The following is a 22,549-nucleotide window of genomic DNA, read 5'->3' as shown; positions in this document are numbered from 1 at the left end:
TTCCGGGTGATGTGGCCAGCATGACTAAGCCGCTTCTGGCGAACCAGAGCAGCACATGGAAACGGCGTTTACCTTTCCGCCGGAGCGGTACCTATTTATCTACTTGCACTTTGACGTGCTTTTGAACTGCTAGGTTGGCAGGAGCAGGGACTGAGCAACAGGAGCTCACCCCGTTACGGGGATTTGAACCGCCGACCTTCTGATCGGCAAGTCCTAGGCTCTGTGGTTTAACTCACAGCGCCATCCGTGTCCCTGACAGAGATGTATCAAACATAAATAATAAAAACAAGATCCCAAGGAATCTCCTGGAATTCCATCCTCCTCTTTGTGGGTCCTATTATTAATCATTTCCTCCAACATCTTTTATGGGATCTCAAATTTCAGTGGTGCACTGTGCAACGCTAAAATCCATCCCCCGCCTCTCACGCTCCATTCTGCAGCCTTGTTTTGGCACCCTCGGCAGCAAAGGACACAGTGCCAACAGGCTGGTGGTGCCACCTTGAAACTGCCTCTGATTGTGGACAAATATTCAGAAGATGTCCATACGTACAGCTAACCAACAGCAGTGTGGTAGCTTGACACTTAGAGCACGATGCCCATTATCCTCTCCTGCCTCCCTTTTTAAGAGCAGAGGAAGGACCCTATTCTCATTCATCACTCGCAGTCCCTAATGTGTCGTTGGCTCGTCACCCATTTGCAGCCACTAAGAATGCCTGTCACGTATTTAAGGGTTTCCTGATATATATATATTTAAATCCTACTATTAATCAGCAAATGAGAACACAGTGACTCAGGAGGACTCAGTGTTCTAAAAACTGTTCGTCAGTTCTTCCCATTTACATCCATGGCCACCTGCCCAATACTGCTCTTGGGCACAGGACTTTTGTCAGGCCCACGAAAGGGCAATATATGTCACCTTTTACCTTGTGAAGGATCCACAATGATAAAGGAAAAGTCATTTCCAAACGAGATGTGGTGTAATGCTCCCAGTTATGGAGAGTGGGTAGGACTTGTGTTTAACAGCAAAAAGGCTGTGTGTGCGAAGAGCACAGAGCCTTTCAGCCATTCATGGATAAGGAATAGTCTTATTACCTGCCCTTCACCAGAAGGTCCTCAGGTGGGTTCCAGCAATATAAAATACAGGATTAATATATTTTGAAACAAATTACAGTGGTACCTCGGGTTACAGATGCTTCAGGTTACAGACGCTTCAGGTTACAGACTCTGCTAACCCAGAAATAGTACCTCTGGTTAAGAACTTTGCTTCAGGATGAAAACAGAAATTGCGCGGCAGCAGCGGGAGGCCGCATTAGCTAAAGTGGTACCTCAGGTTAAGAACAGTTTCAGGTTAAGAACAGACCTCCGGAACGAATTAAGTTCTTAACCTGAGGTACCACTGTACAATGGCAACTAGATTGGGTCTTATATGTGTATGCAGGGGCCAAACTAGGCTTTATTTCACCTGGGTCAAAGACCCATTTTGGCACCCCCTCACGCACATTTGTGTACACACACACAGAGGCTGGGAGCCTCAGTGGTACCTCTCTGGAGGCTCCCCCTGGTGCAAAAAAACTCGGCTAGCCCCCCTGTAGCTGTCTGGGTAAGCTGGGAGAAGACCATGCAGAAAATGTGAAGAATATGCTTAATTTATAATATAATCATGGTTCAAGTTATTAGGTATTGTAATGTAACTTGATATTTGCAGAAATATCTGTACTTTAGGATTATATCCTCTCTTTTTGAGAGGGAATTTTTAATACACACACCTCCCCATGCACACAGTATAATAAATGGCTCAAGGACAAAGCATAATATCCTTTTACTTAAGATCCTACATGTGTGCTAGTTCCTTCTAGCCACTGGGCATGAAATATGCTCTGTAGATGCTCCAAGTACCGTATTTTTTGCTCTGTAAGACTCACTTTTTCCCTCCTAAAAAGTAAGGGGAAATGTGTGTGCGTCTTATGGAGCGAATGCAGGCTGCGCAGCTATCCCAGAAGCCAGAACAGCGAGAGGGATTGCTGCTTTCACTGCGCAGCGATCCCTCTCGTTGTTCTGGCTTCTGAGATTCAGGTGTTTTTTTTTCTTGTTTTCCTCCTCCAAAATCTGGGTGCCTCTTGTGGTCTGGTGCGTCTTATAGAGCGAAAAATACGGTAACTATTTTTATTACTACCGAGTATGTCCTTGGTGGAAGAAGTCTGGCACTGGAAACAGGCTCTGGAGCTGAGCCCCGATGACTCTTGGCTCAAAGGAAAGCCTTGAGCCAGCAAAGCCATTGATGAATCAGGAGGTCTGAAGGAGAGGCTTATCAAGTCAAGGAAGAGGGGCATGATTTGATGAAGAGCGAGGATGCACAGGATGTAGCACCGAAGAACAGCGCGGAGCGTGTCTTTTTAATTAAGGAGATGTGTTTAGTCCAAAGCACATGTTCCTTGCCCATTGTTGTTTTGCCATCCAAAAGTCCTGTTGAGACTGGGGACATTGAAATGCTAGGAACAAAACGTCAAAAATGGAAAGGCTGTATAGGGACAAGTCATACTGACGCACAGATCAGTATCGGACCACTTTATCAAGGCAAGCTTCTTTGTCCCCAAGTAACCCTTTCTTGGTACTTGCCATTTTTCCTTCCTGTGAATTTATGCAGAATTCTCCTTGATGGATTCTCACTGCTCACCCCTCCATTACTTCTCACTTCCTCTCCTGTAAGGTTCAATATAGCCTTCTCTCAACTTGCCAAAGATCCAGGATATACCTTTAAAATAAACTCGCATTGCTGCTCTCAAAGCGTTGCATGCATGCATATTACTGGCTTGGCAACATGGAATTTGTGCATAAAGCACTGTTCTAAATGTTATGCTGGCTGCGTGGAGCATGCTTATAAACATGTGGGCGATCATTAATTTGTGTAGAATATTATTAAATATAGATACATACACCCCAATGAAGTTGTAAGAGAAGGAACTAACAGGCACTGCTGCTTTCAAGGGGGCATTTAAGGGACATTCAAATTTAATGCCATTTTAGAGAACAGTCAGTTTCCTGCCTGTTCTAATCTGTCAGGCTACTTTTTACAATTCTACTGGGAAAAGTAAAACTAGCCTGTGTTTAGTCTGCATGTTCAGGTTAATTACCATCTGTTAAGAACACGCAACAGAGCCCAGTGATAAAAACTGGCAGGCTCTGTTCTCAGAGGTGCATGTTAATATTATTATTAATAAAACCCTAAGAAGACCATCCTATTTCTTTGCCAAATCCCAAATTTAAAGATGGTATGATTCTGTTAAGCTGATGCCTGGGTGAAAACGTGATTATCACCAACATTGCTGTTAGTCCATGGCAGAACATTCAGCTTCAGGAATCTTGAGACATTTGGTCAAGAGATCATCAGCAAGCTCCTTAGGAGCAGCAAGGGGAAGACAATGGGATATGTAAATGGGGTGGCATCCTTTCACCTAAAAGCAACAGCAGTTTAGGTATAACTAAAGAGGATGTAAAGATAACGTGGTGCTTTTACAGGTTTCGTAGTGTGTTCCTGCCTCATGTAAGATTAATAATGCACCTCTAGAATGGAAATAATTCTGACACTGCTGTTGAAGTAAAAGTAAGTGGCCACATTATTCTGACAAAGTTTAAAATGTGAGGAAGGGGAGATACAACATGAACACTTGATGCACAAGACAGTGCCCAACATCTGAAAAAATGAAACAAAGAAGTCTCTGTAACTCAACCAGAAATCTAGAGATTACAAAAGGAAAGCAATAGCTCCCTCTGTTGTGTCCTTTCCCAAAGCACACGTACCTAATGTGGAAAGAGACGGAACGAGAGCATACAAGCCAAATATACCATAAAATGAACATCAGAATCTCTGTGTTCATATGTTCAGAATAGAACTATATGGCTGTAGGCCTGGGGGAGACGAGTAATATTTCATGAGTGTTATTTTTATTTGCTTGCATATTCCTTGCTGTAAAGCTTGCATTTAGGGATAAATATTTATTTGCTTCTATATTAAAGATGACTTCAGCTTAGTTTTTCCCAAGGAAAATAATGTGCACCCAGGAAAATTAGCAGTCAGCCATACTAATTGATATATTTATGTTGCAAAAATAATTGTACAGTTCAACATTACATTCAACTTTTATTCTCCTCTGCAAAGGTATCTTCATGTACAAAAATGTTATTGTGAAGCAGGGTTCTATACTAATATCTGTATGAATTAGATTAAAAGCCAAGAGCTAGTGAGGAGTGTGAGATGCTCTTAAACTCTACTGAAACCCGAGTTTGTGAGAGCAGATGTTATAAGAGATTTATTTGCAGATAAGGGTGGCCTCTTTCTCTCCCCCCCCCCCCCTTAAAAAACTCCACTTCTCTAAGAAGGTCTAGGCATTTTGGAGAATAGGTGAAAAATCTGGATTCGACTAGGAGCCAGCAAGCAACCTGTGACTGCTGCTATATAAAAATAAAAGGCTAGCTCCAGAGAATGCTGTCCCTCACCCCCTCTTGAATTTATGAAGACAGCTTGATGACCCTTGTTCTAATTCAAATCTGTTTTAAGAATGAACAGGAATGGGAAGTTATGATCAAAACGTTATGGAGCTCTGGAGAAAACCTTTAATCCATCACTGCACTCTTAATTATGATACAATGTCACTCAGGTGCCATCAAAACCTATAGCCTCATTATTGGCTCAAGATGACACATCGATCCATCTTCTAACAGGAGCCACCATGCCAAATAGTTCTAACAGATTAAAATCCAGGGGTGGGGTGGAGAACCTATGGCTACCCAGATGTTGCTGGACTCTCATCAGTTGCTCTAGCAAATGACCAGGGATGAAGGGAGTTGGAATCCAAGATCTGGAGGGATGGATTCGGTCATCAGCTACAATCACTGAGCCTAGTTGGTGTGGGCCACTTAAAGGTAAAGGTAAAGGGACCCCTGACCATTAGGTCTAGTCGTGGCCGACTCTGGGGTTGTGGCACTCATCTCACTTTATTGGCCGAGGGAGCCGGCGTACAGCTTCCGGGTCATGTGGCCAGCATGACTAAACCGTTTCTGGTGTACCAGAGCAGCACACGGAAACACCGTTTACCTTCCTGCTGGAGCGGTACCTATATATCTACTTGCACTTTGATGTGCTTTTGAACTGCTAGGTTGGCAGGAGCAGGGACCGGGCAACGGGAGCTTACCCCGTCGCGGGGATTCGAACCGCCGACCTTCTGATCGGCAAGTCCTAGGCTCTGTGGTTTAACCCACAGCGCCACCAAACAGGGAAAGTCCCACAAAATATTTCCCTTTACATTCTTCTGGGTTTCTTGTCTCCTGCACCAGCGTGGCAAAAACAACTCAATACTCTGTGCATGAAGGTAAAACAGTACTGCACACAAAGGACATTCAGATGAGAGATTTCTGCATAAATGCCAAAGGGAAAGGAAGAGCCTGCCCTCCTTTCCACCTGAAAAGGAAAGCCGCCATATGGCCACTGGATTCAATGTACTACCTGACATGTTGACTCAGTGCATCAGTGCATTGCAGACTGCTCCCTCTTGACCTCACTGCTGAGAGCTATGACTAACCTTTCCCATTCCTTTGTTCCTTTAGAAATACAGCACTCTGTCCTTAATTGCTCCTGTCTTTCTAGTAATAAATTATAACAATAGTCTCAAGGGACGTTAGGCTTGCTGGGATGTATAACAGTGCTGATGTCACTAAGAGCTTTCCAGTGCATTCAGATGAATTACTATTAACTCCTTTGGTTCTGCACCAAACTGTTGAACTATTACTACAGAACTGGTTACGATGGCAAAACAAAAAGCTGCACTATATCCCCATGATACAATACCTCTAAAATGTTGTGAATCTTGAAGCATACGGTGCAATATTTCACAGCATGTGCTAAAATCAAAGCCAATTATTGGTTTATATAGCAAGCATACCATCTGCTCTTGTGCGCATTTACTTTGTGTTCAGTGGGTCTCACTGCCTGGTAAATATGCATGAAATCTTGCCTTAATTGTTCAGCTGCAATTAATATAAGCCCTGAAAAGATATTGTATCAAGGAAAATGTTTAGAAGGGGTCACAGTTGTCTCCACTGGCCTTACCTTGCCCCGGCCCCAATGCCGCAGGCTGCTGGGACATTCATCCAACATTCTGCTTGGCAACTCTACAAATAGGTCACAAGTTGCACGGTTTCAATGTGAACTGACCCATACATCTTTGCTGGGTACAGAAACAACACACCACCTTTAAAAAAGACAGATTAATGTGCGAGTGTAATCTCAACCCCCTCCATCATTCCATTCTTTCATTAACTGCCCAAGGCTACCTTAGACAGTTTCAGGTTTTTATTTTTTTCAAAATCCATGCCACTCGTTTGCATGTCTATGTATCATAGCCAATGTGTCACTGCCAATGGAACACATGGCCACTAATACCATATTAAACAGATGCGTAACTTTTTTCCGTGGCGTTTCGATTCACCATTTCTATAGCACTTTAATGCCCCAAAGTGGCCTATTCTCCAGCTTGCTTGTCATCACAACCACCTTTTAAGCGACAGCAAACTGAGGCGCAGCGACACAACTACTTCTAGTGCCTTTACATCTAAGCATCAGTTTTGAGCTCATATTGCCCAAGCCCTTTAGCTTCTAGACAAACTCTGGGTATGTGTGCAACACTTGTTTTCCATTTCTGCTCTCTAGTCCTCTCATTTTATCTACTCAGTCCAAGATTTTGGCCGCAGACGTTCATAGTTTTTCTTATTTTGTTGACTGAAGAACTTGCAAGCATCCCTGGATGCACACAGTTCCACGCAAGCCAGAATTGTAAGGCGTCTTCCCCCAATGAAAACAAATGGGATGTGAAGTTCCCTGTTGTCCTGAGCACACTCAGCCCAAGGAGGACAAATGGCTGGTAGTTTTGTTCTTTATTGACAAAGCATGAGCTTACAGTAGCTCCAAAGGGGCACAGAACACGCACATGCTTCTGGTGACTGACTATCAGGCAAAAATGCTGAGAAAATAAGATAATGGCATTTTTAGAAGGGAGTATGGTCACCTATTGACCAACATCAGAGGAGATTCCCAAGGGATCTGTATTTTGTGAACTGGGAAATGCAGCTGTTGTTGGAAACCTTATCTCAGAGTTAAAGGCAAGGCTGTTATAGAGTAGCTAGGTTTAGCTGCATATACATTTGTGGACAGGTACAGGGGAGGAAAAGGCACTACCGAAGAGATGGCAAAGGGTGGTTAACTTACCCTGGAACTTCTTGTACCTGAAGCACAGCAGTTTCATCTGAACTTCTGAAGCAGATATGGACTACGAGGCCCCATTTCAGGCAATAGCTTACATGGTGCTATATAACAGTGGCTATGAAAGGTTCACATTTTAATATATTTTAAACAAATCCCCATAACCCTTAAAACAGTATCATGTGGTACATTACACATTAGGATTTGACAGAGATGGCTACAATGTTCTTACCTTCACCACAATAGATTGTGCTATGTATGGAGGGAAGAATTTCGATCTTTTCACCCACTGAAAACCTACAGGTCCACAAAATCATCTTCATACTCGAGACATCTTAACATCTGGTTAGTTTCTTCACTGGTGATTTATTCCAGACATAGTTCTACAATTCTTTTTTTCTTAAATCCAGTGCTTTGCTATTATTTGTCTTGCTGCTACCAATAAAAAGATTAACGTTTTTGTATAGTATAGTTTTGTTTGTTAACCAATTTGCTACATTTTACCCACAAGTTATCCCCAAAAAACTTGAATCTTTGGGCAACCCCACCACATATGGTAGTATATTCCCAAAGCAGCACGGTTCTTTCTCCAGCACTCAGTGCAGAGTACAGTCGTTAAGCCTATTTGATAAAGGTTCGTTTCCCGCTATTAAGATTTTAGCCTGGTTGTGAGGTACGGAAGTCAGATAAAATAGAAACAATTGTTGTTGGCTGAAATTGTTCATTCTCACTGAAGGTTCCTTCTCCTGTAAATGTATTGCTTAAAATGATGCCTACAAAAGGACCACAATATTTATATTCTGGCTGCAAACATATTGTAGGCAGAAAATGTGAATTTTTCACTGTTGCTTCTTCCATCTTCTGAAACTAAGTACAGTGGTACCTCGGGTTACATACGCTTCAGGTTACATATGCTTCAGGTTACAGACTCTGCTAACCCAGAAATAGTACCTCTGGTTAAGAACTTTGCTTCAGGATAAGAACAGAAATCGTGCTCTGGCGGCGCAGCGGCAGCAGGAGGCCCCATTAGCTAAAGTGGTGCTTCAGGTTAAGAACAGCTTCAGGTTAAGAACAGACCTCCAGAACGAATTAAGTACTTAACCCGAGGTACCACTGTATTGTGCCAGCAGTGTTACTACTGATTGTACATTTCCCTTCACTCAAGTTTTCCAAATAATGAAGAATCAAAAGGAGCTGCCTTTTCTAAGCAATCCTCTGGGCCAGCTATGTGGAAACACTGAAATGTTTGTTAAAAAATCAACTGAATGCTGGTAATTTAACCAGAAATGCCTTTGAGTTCTAATTAACATCGCTTAAAATGCACCATTACAAATATTATCAGCATCTGTTTCAGTTGGATACAATCTAATTTTCACAGACACATAGTGGCTATTTCAAATAGACACTTCTAAGTCACAACATTAACCAATTGAGGAAAAATATTTGAATTGAAACAAGCTCTGTATAGGCAAAGGCAAAGGCAGCTGTTTAGGTGAATAAGGGAAGCAGACGTGAATCTGCCTGCTTAATTCTGTCATGCAACCATGTGAGGGCCTTTTTTCTTTACACAGAAAGGAAGATAAACATCGCCGGTAGATGTCGTTCTAAAGCTATGTGTGTTCTCTTGTTAAAAGAACCACTGCCATGTAGAATTGCTTCTCCTACCCACACACCTATACAGAAACACACACGCACACGCGCGCACACAAGGCAAAGCAGCAACTTTCCCCCCAATTAAATCAGAAACAACATATACAAGTTCTTTGATGTGAATTTGCAATGCTTTTTTTAAAATAAAACACAGTAAGGGAAAGACCAAAGTGGCAAGTAGGGAGGGGGATTTTAACCTACCCACTGGAATCCCTCCTACAAAGCTATTTGGTCCTACCAGCAAAATGAACAAGCGCAACCCTGTATGCCTGTAAGTTTTTACTCCTGTTTTGCTGCTTAGCCCTAAATCACAGATGTCCAATAGTAAGTACATCTCTAAAGAATGGAACTGACCAGAGTAATTAAATTAACTTCAGATGCTGAATTGTATATACAGATTTTATTTTATTTTTTAAAAAGTCAAAGAATGCTGTGGTAAGAATATTTATATTTTTTCCATTTTTTTAAACTTTTTTATTAACACTTACAAAAACATTCAAACACTGAGAAAAAAATTAAATAACTTTGGAAGCAGAATTCCTTTCTTTTCTGCTTACATACATACAACAATTCTGAGCTGTTGGCACTAAAAATAATCCACATTCATAAAACCCTTACTACTATTATCAAACATAAATTAAGAAAATCATAGGCACTAGTTTATCAAATTCATGTTTCCACACTTCTTCAATATACCCAAACCTCTAAACACATATAAAGCCCTAGGATGTCCTGGTAATCAAATAAACTGGTAATGCACAAAATCTCCCCTAGTAAACTGGCAGTTTTCTTCTTTCAGGAATTTGTATTTGCTGGATTTTTATTATGATGTAGCAGCAGGATGTTTCCAGAACTTAATACACCTTCAAAATGACTGAACAGCTGAGTTTGATTTTTAAAAAGTGGTTTATAAAATAAGGCGATGTACCTTGGTTAAAAAGGTAACATCTGAATTTCTGAACAACATAAAATAAACATTTTCCTAATAAAAGCACAAATTAGAATTTCCTCACTTCTGAAGATTGCAACATCTACTTCATTAGAGCCAAGTTTGAAAAATGAAGCCCGATAGTTTTACCTAAAATATTTTGGTACCTCGCTTTTTTTTTTTTTCTCAACATCACATGTGTTGGATTAACAGTACAACACTGTTAATCCTGCCTCAGGTTTCCCACAGGTTATGGGCTTTGATTTCGGAAGACACACCAGATCAGCAGATTTCATCCAGGCAGACTTTTAACTGGATGTAAAGATCAGGGGAAGAATTTTTTAATTAAAATGAATTCCAATTCCCAGACTGTGCTTATGATTCGCAGTGCGTATCATTCCACCATATAAAAAAAGTAGCATTGGAAAGAATTGTGAAGAAATCTACTTAGAAGACCTCTTTAAACCGAGAATCGGAAAGAATGCCCAGTCTTTTTGGGTACTTGGACCTGTTCATAAACCTTTCTTCCCATAATGTGTCTTTAGAAATCAGCATCCTAAAAACTCCTGCAGTAGGAATCCCATGACTTAAACATGGCAAAATGAAGGGCCTCTTGTTTAACCAATAAAGACTGCCCGCGGATTAAGAAACTGCTGGATCAGAGATCTGGTCCTAGTCTGTCTTGTTCACTTATCCAATTCAAGTAAAAGTTGCATGGCTTTTAATCCACTAAACTAAGAAAACTAAAAATCTGAGGACTGTGAAATTCTAGGATGAATTACCATTTGCTGCAAAATTCAAAACACACATATTATGAGGCAGGCATGAATGAGGTTCAAAGGCAACCTACCACACATTCCAACAGAGCCTGTTGGATTCTTCAGTCATTACATAAAAAGTATCCTGGCTGCCTTGTTTTAACAAGTACTCCATGAGTGCTGCAGACTCATAGCGGATGTCATACTGAGAGACTGCCCCATCCATAGAGACATTTACAACAGACCTGCTCCCAGCTTGCTGTTTTCACATCTTCAGTCGTTCAATGCAGCAAAAAACAAAAACATTTTTTTAAAAGGTATGTATGTGTGTGAAGGGAGGGAAATAGGGTGTCATTAGCAGCAGGGTTTTGTTTTGTATTTTAACTGAGCAGGGAACCCTGCAAACAAGTAAAAATAGTGATAAGTATTGGTTAGTCTGACAGCCACTAGAGGAACTAAATATCTTGTAAACATATATGGCTGGGTTGTTTTTTTTCGTTTTTTAAACTCTTACCAACAATGTAAAATACAGGTGTAAGGCAAAGGACATAGTTAAAATACTAACATGGGCAATAACTTCGGAAGAAGTATTTACAATTAAACACAAATTAGTTTAGGAAGCTAATCATTTTTTTTCTTTAAAAAAAGATAAAGAAAACTCCCTCATACCATGAAACATTACCCACATGAATATAATCATTTGGTATCAACAGTACAACTCATTTCCTTAGTATCTCTAGGGCATAAGTGCATAGTCATCTTTTCTTTATGTTAACTCTACGCATGTTCAGTTGAGTTCCAGGCTATTAAGCACTGAGGTGTGATTTTAATGGACAATTTCTCCCTTTTCAAGGAAATTTCATCTGAAAAAGGACTTCTCAAAATAGTATGAGCTGTGTTTTTCAAAATGTCGTTTGCGATAGCAAAGGCCATCTTCCTGAGCCAGGAACTGCTAAGTTTAGAAAGATTGTACAGTTGATACTAAGCCCTTTTGGCAATCCAAAGAAACAACACAAAACCAGTTTGGGTCAAGAAATCAACATAAAAAGATGCAACCTATCCAACTCAGATATATGAGGTCTGCTGCATCTAGACTGTTCAAAATGATAAAAACAATGACATGGCTTCCCTACCACTCCCAAATGAGACTTCCAGATAAAATGGTTCTGCTGTGACTCAGCAATTTCTCCATCCAAATCTTCCACAATTGTTTAAAAGGATTTCACTACCACAGTAGCACTTGGCAAGCCGTTTCCCCCCCCCCCTTTGATTAATATGTTAATGTTTACATACTACAGCTCCAGAAAATTATTTTCCTTAAATCAAATCAAGTCACGTATGGATGTTTTAGATTTTATTTTTAATTTTATTTTTACGACTTTACATGCTGTTTTTCAGGATAGATGTTTCTTTGGCATTGTGTTAGGTGTTTGCCCAGATGTTGACCACTGTATCCATGAGAGCATTTATAACAATTTTTAGGTAGCAGAGGAGAGAAAGCTCCGGAGGTGAAAAGTGATTCATGTAAAAGTGATTTGAGTGATCACCAAGTATCTGATGTTAATGTCATTAAAGTGCTGTTTTATAATCTCTGCCAGCTTGTGCTAATTAAGGACAGAGGTCTGGGGATTTGCAAACCCCCAAAGTCTTATCTGATCAGTCTGCATATTGATCTGTCATTTAGCCTGGGAAAGGAGTACCTACTGAACAATGTTGCTTTGCACTTCAGTAGCAGCCGTCCTTCCAACTCTCATCCTTCACATTGCTATAGGTTTTGGGAGCTGGCAATGTTCTGAAACACAAAAATACATTCCCACGAAAGTCTTAGACCATAATATACAAGTGCAAAATTACAGTTTACTGAAGGTATTAGCACCAACTATTGTTCATTTTAAGAAGTTATCCCCAATATTAGATTAACTTTTAGCAATATACACTTCGAGTAACTAACAGACAACATTAACATTTAACCAGTTTTAGCATTTCAGATACATCCAGCTGGCTGCTATTGGGAGCAGATGCTGGACTAGATAAGACCTTAGCCTGATCCAGGAAGGCAATTATCATAAATACTGCCTGATCTTTTTTTCATTTCACTTTGTTCAGGTAGGTCAGGTTTCAGAAAAGACTGCTCCAATTGTTTTCTCTTAAATTTAACCTAGTACCAAAATCAATCCAAACTGACCCGCCCACAAACAGCACATTCTACTGGGGCTTTTATCTTTGTGCAAGCTATCTTGAAATGAACAAGAACTGCATTAAAACACAAGAGTTCCAATGGAATGGCTTCTGGTGAGCTGCGCCCAGTGAAAATAACAAAGCATAAGCTTGGCTGTACCTCTGTATTGAAGTTAATTGTGGCAACAGCAACCTCTTTAGCTCAAAAGCCACTTACATTCAACTGAGAGAGAAGTAGTAAATGATTGGTGTTAATACTGAACTCAGTGAGGGCTAGCAAATGGGAACTGCAATAGCTCTCTGTCTGTGGAATGCTCTCCCCAGGGAAGTTCGCCTGGTGCCTTCATTTATACACCTTTAGGCACCAAGCAAAAACGTTCCTTTTTAACCAGGGCTTTGGTTGACCTGATCAACATCCCATACCCTTTTAAAATGTGGCCCTTTTGGGGGGAGGTATTAGTGGGTTATTGCTTTTATTTTAATTTTATATACTGTAATCTTTTTATGTGAACCGCCCTGAGACCTCCAGGTATAGGGCGGTATATAAATTCAATTAATAAACAACAACAACAACAACTATGTGAAACAGAGGGTTTTCTGATCAAAAGCAAAAGGCTTCAATTTGGATCTTCATCCAGCATTTAAATCGGCTGAACTCCCACAGAAAAGGCAGGATTCAGTTTGCAGGTGAATTCAACCCAGTCTTATATCTGGATTTTAGGGCCTTAGCCTTCCTTTATATACCGTATTTTTCGCTCTATTGGACACACCGGACCATAGGACGCACTGGACCATAGGAGGGGGAGAATGGGGGGGGGATTTTTTTCTTGTTCTCCCCCTCAAGAAAACCACGTGCATTCAAGGCCTTGCCACTGCCCCCCGAGCTTGTGGGGCTGGCGGTGGGGGGAAGTGCTGCTTTCCCCCACCGCCAGCCTCAAAGATCCCTGAAGCCTTTGGAGTGCAGCTTCCCTCCAAAGGCTTGAGGCTTCAGGGACATCTTTTGTAGCTTCCGCAGGGCGGCGGGGTGCCTTCACCCTGCTGCCCTGCGGAGGCTTTGCACAGCCAAGCTGGAACAGCGAGATGGAGGGCTGCGCAGCGCCCCATCTCACTGTTTTGGCTTCGGGGACAGCAGGCTGCTATCCGCAAGCCTTGGGAGCTCGGCGAAAACAGGCTTGCGGAGAGCTGCCCAAAGCCCGGGGTGCTCAATGCAGCGCTCCCCAGGCTTCGGGCTGCAGGCGGGAACTCCCGCCGGGCTCCGCAGGCTTGCGGATAGCTTCCTGAAGCCTGGAGAGCAAGAGGGGTCAGTGCGCACCGACCCCCCTCGCTCTCCAGGCTTTAGCGAAAGCCTGTATTCGCTCCATAGGACGCACACACTTTCCCCCTTCATTTTTGGAGGGGAAAAAGGTGTGTCCTATAGAGCGAAAAATACGGTAATTAAGGTGGGTGCACCAGCTGAGCTGCATGCCTTTGTGAAACCACCTGATGTTGCTACAGTGATCCCTTCCTTAGTCATCTCTTACCTTGAGGTAGGGCTGCCTTTGAAAACAGTTTGGAAAGTTCAACAAGTTCAGAATGCTGCAACTGAGCTTCTTATGGGAGTGAAATCTAATGCTCATATTCCTCCCCTTTTGTATCACCCACATTGGCTGCCAATTCTCTTAGATTGCGAGTGCAATTCAAAGTGACGGTTTTGACCTATAAAGCTCTAAATGGCTTGCAATCAGGTTACCTGAAAGATGCCTTTCCCTGGTTTTCCATAGCCCAACCCACTTCAGCCAGCATTCTGTGACCATTGAGAACCCTCATTCTCAGTCTTTAGGTCCTGTACCCTGACCCCCCAATACTCTGCAAATACCTCTGTCTTGTGGGCCAGTGGTGCCTTTCTGACTCCATAAAAACAGCACTATGAGAACTGGGATTGCTATTAATGCACAGCACAAATGATACACTATTGGAGTTCGAGACATGCAAGCACTTCTACGGAAGACTGCTTCTGCAGTATGAAGCAAGACTCACCTGCGAACAGGCTGTGCAAGTTTGCTACGAGGCACTGGTATGCCCCCAGCGGAGGGGGCACTAGGTCTTGGCAAACCACTCCTCATCCCTGTTGTCCCTGCGGGTCTTGTAAGCGTAGCACTGTTGATGCTGCTGGCTGGGCTTGGAGAGACTGAATTGGGAGCTGCTAAAGGCCCTGGTGAAGAGCTGCTATGTGAAAGCTGGACAGCTTCTGGAACAGCAGAGCTAGGTCCATGGTTACTAAACGCTTTTACCGGCTGTCTCAGAGCCAGAGGAGACGGTGCTGCTGGGGACCGGAATTTACTGGGAGAAGGAACTGGAAAATCAGCAAAACAAGAATGTCATTTTCAGTGGTGAAGTAACAACAAAATGCAGCTTAAAAATAGGCAGAAACTGTTTCAGCACCTGCAAAATACTATAGATTTACACAACACAACACAACACAGAGGTATTGATGTTTTAGACATCTTTTTATAAGGTCAGAGTTTGTGTATACACACTCACAATGTTCTACTGAAGGAGATTGACATTTGATGTGTGGCAGTATAAAAATGGACACCTATCGTCAGTTATGCTAACAGACAGAGAAGTAGTTTTGTGCCTATTTTGGTCTGACCATTTTCAACACTTTCTTTGGGGGTAGATATGTGTTATGCATACAGTCATTCTCATTCAAATTATTCATAAGATGATGTAGCAAACCTAGCCAAGTTTGTAATGCACTGCAGATTTTTAAAAAAACATGTATTTAGTATGAGAAATGCCCATTACTACTGAATTTGTTCTGTACACTGTGAAAATACATTTATTAGGGAGTATACCATTAATATGAGGCAATGTCTGAGTGTTAAAAGCGCCCCAATGGAGAAGGTTTTAATCACAGACAATATAAGACGCTATTCCTTTAAGAAATCTAGGAAGTATAACTATAGTTCACAGACAGTGTAGCTAGACCTTGTGTTTCACAGAGGTGAACTACATGCTGGAATCAATATGATGAAGGCAGGGTTTATAAATAAAAAAACAATACTACAAACTCGCACTAGAAATTATTGGAATCTAAATTCACATAACTGTGCACACCAGAACCAAGTCTGAATTGCTCTTAAAGCTCTGAAAACTCCCATGACCCTCAAATTACACAGGCTACAGCATCTTGAGAAAAGATTAAGGTGTATAGAAAATCCTTATTGGCATGTTTCTGGGGGAACATTCCACAGTGGCATTATGGAACAAGACACGCCAATGATCAGACAATGAACAAACACCCTAGGCAGCAAAAAGCCAAAAGCAAGTGAGCTGTTTCAGAAGAGACCAATAACTACAAAAACTCCTAAATAAGAAAAGTAAAAAAAGTACCAGAAACCTCAAATGTAATTGCAGGATTTAAAAGGCATTGAACCTGTAATGAAATAATGGATGCAGTTTCAGTGTGCTACAGAAAAAGGTTTTTGGAACAACTGAACAATGTTTATAACATGAGCTTTATGAATAAAACTGAAGATGGTTTTTTTAAAAAAATCTTATAGTCTCACATACCCTTTAAAATAAAACAAAAACTAGATTCCCTAGTCCTTTCTATTCAAATTATAAGAAAGACCATCCAAGCTCACTTTATACAATATTTCAGTATCCAACACCCCACTCTGCCCACTTACTGCACACAGCTGTGAATTTTGCTGTAACAAAAGGTCCTTTACAAGAGGAAGCATGTGGCTCAAAAAAGAATTTCTTTGTTTGAGCTCCAAACCACGACCAGCTTTATGTAATTATTAATAGACTGCCTAGTTAATTCCATTACACAGAAGCCTTTTGCTTACAAAACATCTATGAACATCCACACTTCTAGAGAGACTATCCACACTGATACTTTTCAATATTAATGAACTCAAAGCAAAACCGAATGGTCTCCAGTATATGCCATAATAATGGCCCTTCACTTAAGGCAAGCATTGCAAAAATAATAACAATGGAGGAATATGTAGTAAGAAACAACAACACGTGTGTTGAGAATAAATACCTTGCGTAATCTTAGCCCTATAGGTATAATCTATCTGTGTCTACCGACCGACCCACCCAGAATATTGATCAGCAAGCAACATCCTGATATAAGAAGGAAAGGAGAATTATAGCTTCTTGTAAATAACTGCAGTGAAGTCTGCCACACATCCTAAACTGGTCATTTCCTGCTTTAAAAAGGAATTTACAGTATTCTAAAACAAATGCAAGAGATTGTTAGAGGTATGGTATAGGGCCAGGGAAGTAGCATACAGTATTGTTGAACTTCGGTGGCAGAAGACATTTAGGAAAAGGTTATCCATCCATTAACCATTCTAAGCAGAAAAAGGACTGGTGTTTCAGGAGTAAGGACACAGAAAACCCTAAAGTCCAAAATAAAATACTGAGACAAAATGTGCTTTGTGAATGATCAAATAGTCTGGACTGCTATTGAGTGTATCACAAAATATCAATAAATAATTAGAACAATGCTATGGTCCAAGAACAAAAAGAACTGAGATAATGGGCTTCAAGACCTTGCGTCTAAAGAAATAATTCTTTCAAAAAAATATTGTAACAAATCACATAAATTCTGAACTGACTAGCTTTACACTGTACCCACAAAAACTTTCTACACACCTAGTCATAGCGACATGAACATGAAGAAGCCTCTCCAAAGATAATTTGGCTAAGATTATCAACTTTTAATAGGGAGCCAGACCAAAATGACATGAATAATAGACATAAGGCAGAATTCTCTGAAAATGCTACATGTGTATTCTGCAAGTGCACTGCGCTTGTCAAATGTTTCTGCTTCAAAATACTTAGAAAAAATGTTCTTTAAAATATCTCATTTAGCAATGACAAATGCAAGCTATATTTTGAAATTATGTATTATGAACCAAAGTATTAAGCAGATGTTTTAAATGATGTGTGCTGATTTTATACAAAGAATATTGAAGTTAAGGGCAACACAATGGCATAGATAATCTGCCTAAGTCTAAACCAACAGCTCCACCTTCAACCAGGAGCAGTTGTTAATTTCTGAAAAGTATCCAAGTTTTCCAGGCTTGAAGAATTTGGTTCAGCTATCCCAAACAGCCTACAAAGAAGACTGAATAAAAATGACAACTAAGGAACCAATAATGAAAGGTCTACCGGGAGAGTGTTAGGCAACCGTAGAACTGTTCTGAATATGCCTGCTACTTTAAAATAAAGAATAGGCAACTTGAATTAAATAGCTGTTCTCTTTAGAACTTAGCTTAGCACTAACTTTTCTTGAATTGTAAAACCATTAAGAGGTAAGAGTAATCAATGAGTTCTTTAAAATCATACCCAGTCTTTTGAGAACTCCAAGACAGTGGGCAGTGCTATTGCCCAAAACAAAGGTATAGGCACCATCTCTAAACCTAGAAAACATGAGTTTGCTCCAACTTAATATAACCTACTCTTATGCTTCTAAAGCAGAACATAGGATAAATTCTAACACAACTGATTATTTTATCAGTTAAGGTATTTAAGTAATCCTAAAGCAGTGCTGATAATGTTTTAAGATCAAAGCTTGCTAAAACTTAGCATTTATTTTCATAAGAAGCATATGAGGGAAGATCACAACAGTCAACAGCTAAACAATAGTCAATGCTGAAATGTTCTATAAAGGAGCATTTATGCCATTACATTCACCGATGCAAGCTGTTGCTGTTAGACTCCAGTTGCATTATTTCAACTGCATAAGTCTAAGCAACAAGGGAACAATTTTCTGAATTTAACTGGATTTCATTAAATGGCTGTAAGCTAATTTACCTCCTTTGGTAGCTGGAGTAGGAAGTAGCTGTTTGGCTTTGAAGGCAACACGGGGCATTTTTTTCTGCCTTTGCAGAGCTGTTGAAACAAAGACATGTCATATCTGTCTAAAGAGAGAAGATAATGAATTCAAAGTTCACTTAAGATTTTAGGACCTTATCTACCTAGGAAAAACCAGGAAGCAAAAAAAGCATAACAGTTTTCAAAAGCTGTTACGGCTCCAGTAGCAGTAGTAGTAGTAGTGGAGGAGGAGTGCTTTGCTTTGCTTTGCTTTACAGAAGTGATGCTGACCACACTAAGAAGGATTGCAAAGGTAAATGTCAGGTGCTTCATGGTACAAACTGTGTTAAGCGTTTTAGCAGGCAAAGAGTTTCTTGCAGGCCAAAGCCCAAGGAGGCAAAAATAATCCACACGCCCAGAAGTGAAAACAAACCACCAGCCAGACATGCCACAGCCAAATCAGTGCAAGGTTAAGTTCAGAACACAACGGTCACATTTAACTCAACAAAAGACACAAAATTTCAGCTCCAAATAGTCAATTCAGGAACATAGCTTCTTTCTTCTGAAGTTGAAGAAAATGCGTCATAATATGTATGTATGTACATATATATGCATATTTATACACAGGAATTCACACAAGACTGATCGCTTATTGAAGCTGGTATTTCTGCTTTAATCAAACACTGTAATTCTGACCTATAAAGAAGAGTCAGGAACAAGCTCAAACAACAAAATGTCATCTAAAGCCAGCTGCTGTATCTAAGAGGTCTCTTGTAAGCTAATGCCTGCCATAGATAGAGAGGACCATATATGCAAATCAATGCTTGAAAAGCATTCAAGTATGGCTGAGAATTCAACACAATATGATGGTCCTCTGCAACTGTCATCCTCAGACACAGTTCTAACTTAAGTCAAAATAAATATATATATTTCTGAGTCACATATACATTAAAGAAACTTAAGTGACTTGTAGGAAAGAAACATGAAACTCAGCCAAGCTTTCCCCATCTTTCTTGTGTGTGAAATATCTCATACCCTATTACCAAGGATCAGTGTTGCATTTGGCAATTGCTAATCCAGGTTAAAACAAAATGAGATATGACCTTAAAATCCAAGCGATTTTAAGGATCCTGATTAAAGCCAGGTTCTCAGCAGTTTACTAGCACACTGAGTTTTGTTTTAACTCAGCTTGGCAAATAACAAAACTCAGATAGATGAAGACAAAGGGGGGGGGAATCATGCAAGAATTGAGGCACTGCAGAATAATTTAGAACCTGTAGCCTTCTCCTTAAACGCAGATCAAGTCAAAAGCAGGCTTCACAAAAACCTGCCCCACACTTCTCTAGTTTTATGACTATGCTGAGCAACATGGCATTGAGAACTAGAATGAGAATTATCTAGATAAAAGTGTAACTGAGGAAATTGTGTTCTACTACTGCTGCATTGAATTGTTAAAACACACCAACCAGCACTTATTTATCTTTGATTCCCCATCTCCCTTCCCTTCAGCAAGGAGAAATGTGTTCTTTTTGCTTTGGATAAATGGATGTGTCCACTTTTTCTGACGGTACAAACTTAAGCATGGCTCTTCAGAAGTCAAGTCTGTGGGGAGGAATTGAATGTTGCACTGTTGCAAATGTTCCACCAGCGTAAGCATTTCTGCTCGCCCGATGGAACAATTTCTCCTCTCCTTCCCCCCACGCACTGTTTTCTCCTGAACTCCCCTTACAGAGCCAAGGGGGGTTGTATTTATGATTCCACTATTAAGTCACATATATAAATCTAATAAACAACAACAATAATGCCATTAAAAAGTGTGGCTTACTTAAAAAATAATAATCTTACGGACTGAAAAAACTATTCAAATATAAAAACCCACGACCTTCTATAGTGGATAGATAGACATGTAGGATATATTGTTTGCTTTAATGCTCTATTAAAAAGCCATGGGTATGTTACCCAACCAACACTTTCTCTGACAAGTAACATCAAAATACAGTTTCAAATCAAGTATTTACTCATGGCAAGAACTGCCTCGCTAAACAATGCCAGAAAAAGCCCGCCTAGTATCTGCCTTCAGTGATGGTGAGAGGCATTTAGGAATCTCACAAAAAAGGTATGTCTTGGTTCAGAAAGAGACATCTTGTGACCATTCATTCCATAGACTGCATTAATATATGCTTCCTCTGTATATTCTAAACCTACTTGGAGTTTAATTGGATGATCCCAGTTCTAGAGTTCGTTCACACACATGCTGCTCCATACTTGTTCCAGCCCCCAATTATCGTTGCCACACGTTTTCTGTGGCATTTCTAGAATTAAGATATCCTTCTGGAGACTGAGTGACCAGTGACCAGAATAAGACACAGTGTTTCAAATACTGGTGCACTACCAACTTGTACAGCTATTTTATTTCCAACCCATTAGAGATTCCTAACCTTGAATTTGCCACACCTCCTTGAGCTTTCTATTTTAACTTCACAATCTGTTTCCCAGGTAGTTGGAATCAATTCAATGTATACATCAAGTTATAATTAAAAGCAGCTTTGCACATGATCAAACACCTGCCACTGTACTGCTAACTAATTCAGCTGTAGAGTTCCACAGAATCTGCTTAAGCGTATACCATTTGAAATAGCTTGGCGTAATATGCAAAATGTCCAAATAAGTTTAGAACAAGTTAAATACTACTGACCCCAATATAAACACTTTGTTTTACACTGGCAACTTTCCAATCCTTTGGAAAGGAGGGTGATTTTAGTAGCGAGTTGTGCATTGTAATTAATAAATCAGAAATTTAACGTTTTGAGTCTAAGAACTTACAGATCTGCTATGGTGGCATTTCCTGTGCATGACTTATGTCTTCAGTAATACATTTGTTGATAAAGTTGCTCACATTGATTCCACTGTATCAGTCAATAGCTAAATTAACACCTTTTTCATTCTACATTTTGTTTGGTAGAAGACTGCAAAATTTGCCTTCTCTGTTACTTAATAGTTTAAAATAATGTTTCAGAATAAACCACACTTAAGAAAATGGAACCATAAGGAGGTTACTAACTTGTACGAGAGGTATAGAATGTTCAGGTGACCATTTTTCATGAGCTAGAACAAGCCTTGAACAGGACAAAAAATGAAGCCAAACAAATCCAAAATTTCAACTTACATTTGCAAAGGTTTGAAATAATTTTCATCAAGACTTCTACAGGTATGTTAATGAAATATATTTATGTTTATACAAGCTTAAACTACACTGATACACTGCCGACATACTTTTCATGACCACCACCCATATGTTAGGTATTGCAGCTTGTGAAAATATAAATTAGGGAGTGAACTAGAAGCAAGAAAAGGCAGAAATTAAAGCAACCCTCCCAAGTTAAGCTCATGCAGTACAACAACCTGAGGAAAGAGTGAGAAGACCACTGCAAGTGTACAGTAGTATTTTGCAAAAATAAGAAAAAAAACCCAGTAAATACAGGAAAACCCCAAAGAGCAGAATCTCCATATGCAAAATTATATATACACAGGGATTCGAACTTGTGGCCCTACATATGTTGGAATCCAACTCCTATAAATACCAGCCACAAGGCCAACTAACAGGTACCCCATCCCTTAGCAACAAAAAAACGATAAGCGACATGCTGTTTTTTAAAAAAAAACAGAGAAGCTCCCATTAACACTTAGAGAAGTTTCCCTTGTGATGAAAATAAAAGGTTTTTTTGGGATTTTTCATGAGGACTAGGGAGGGTGATTAAGCTCCCTCTCTCTACCAACCACAGGCCAAATACTGACTAGGCCGCCTGAGTGGTTGCTAACCGCAGTTAAACAAAGGTACACACAATGTTAAACCATGTATTTGTGTGTAATTTGGCTATAGGCTTCCAAGAAAGCATTTGTTAGTTTTTCAAAAGGGAAGGAGAATGTAAATTTCAGTCCCAAAATAGGAAAGCACTTCCTACATTA

General features: G+C 40.3%; 1 protein-coding gene across 5 annotated transcripts in view; it reads right to left on the bottom strand.

The window, feature by feature from the left end:
• Nucleotides 1-9,287: 9,287 nt before the first annotated feature.
• Nucleotides 9,288-22,549, bottom strand: part of SLAIN2 (SLAIN motif family member 2) — a 37,467-nt gene continuing 24,205 nt past the window's right edge. For 2 of the 5 annotated variants that reach the window (XM_028745246.2, XM_028745249.2), the window contains 3 exons: nucleotides 18,584-18,661; nucleotides 14,783-15,098; nucleotides 9,288-12,380 (listed from right to left, as the gene is read on the bottom strand). In XM_028745246.2, the coding sequence (XP_028601079.2) occupies nucleotides 12,314-12,380; nucleotides 14,783-15,098; nucleotides 18,584-18,661 (461 nt within the window). In that variant the 3' untranslated portion in view covers nucleotides 9,288-12,313. The remainder of the gene's footprint in view (nucleotides 12,381-14,782; nucleotides 15,099-18,583; nucleotides 18,662-22,549) is intronic. The other 3 variants (XM_028745248.2, XM_028745250.2, XM_028745247.2) reach the window with 2 other exon arrangements.

This window comes from Podarcis muralis, chromosome 9 (genome assembly GCF_964188315.1).
Source record: "Podarcis muralis chromosome 9, rPodMur119.hap1.1, whole genome shotgun sequence".
Taxonomy (NCBI): domain Eukaryota; kingdom Metazoa; phylum Chordata; class Lepidosauria; order Squamata; family Lacertidae; genus Podarcis; species Podarcis muralis.
This window is presented reverse-complemented; position numbering and strand designations above follow the sequence as displayed.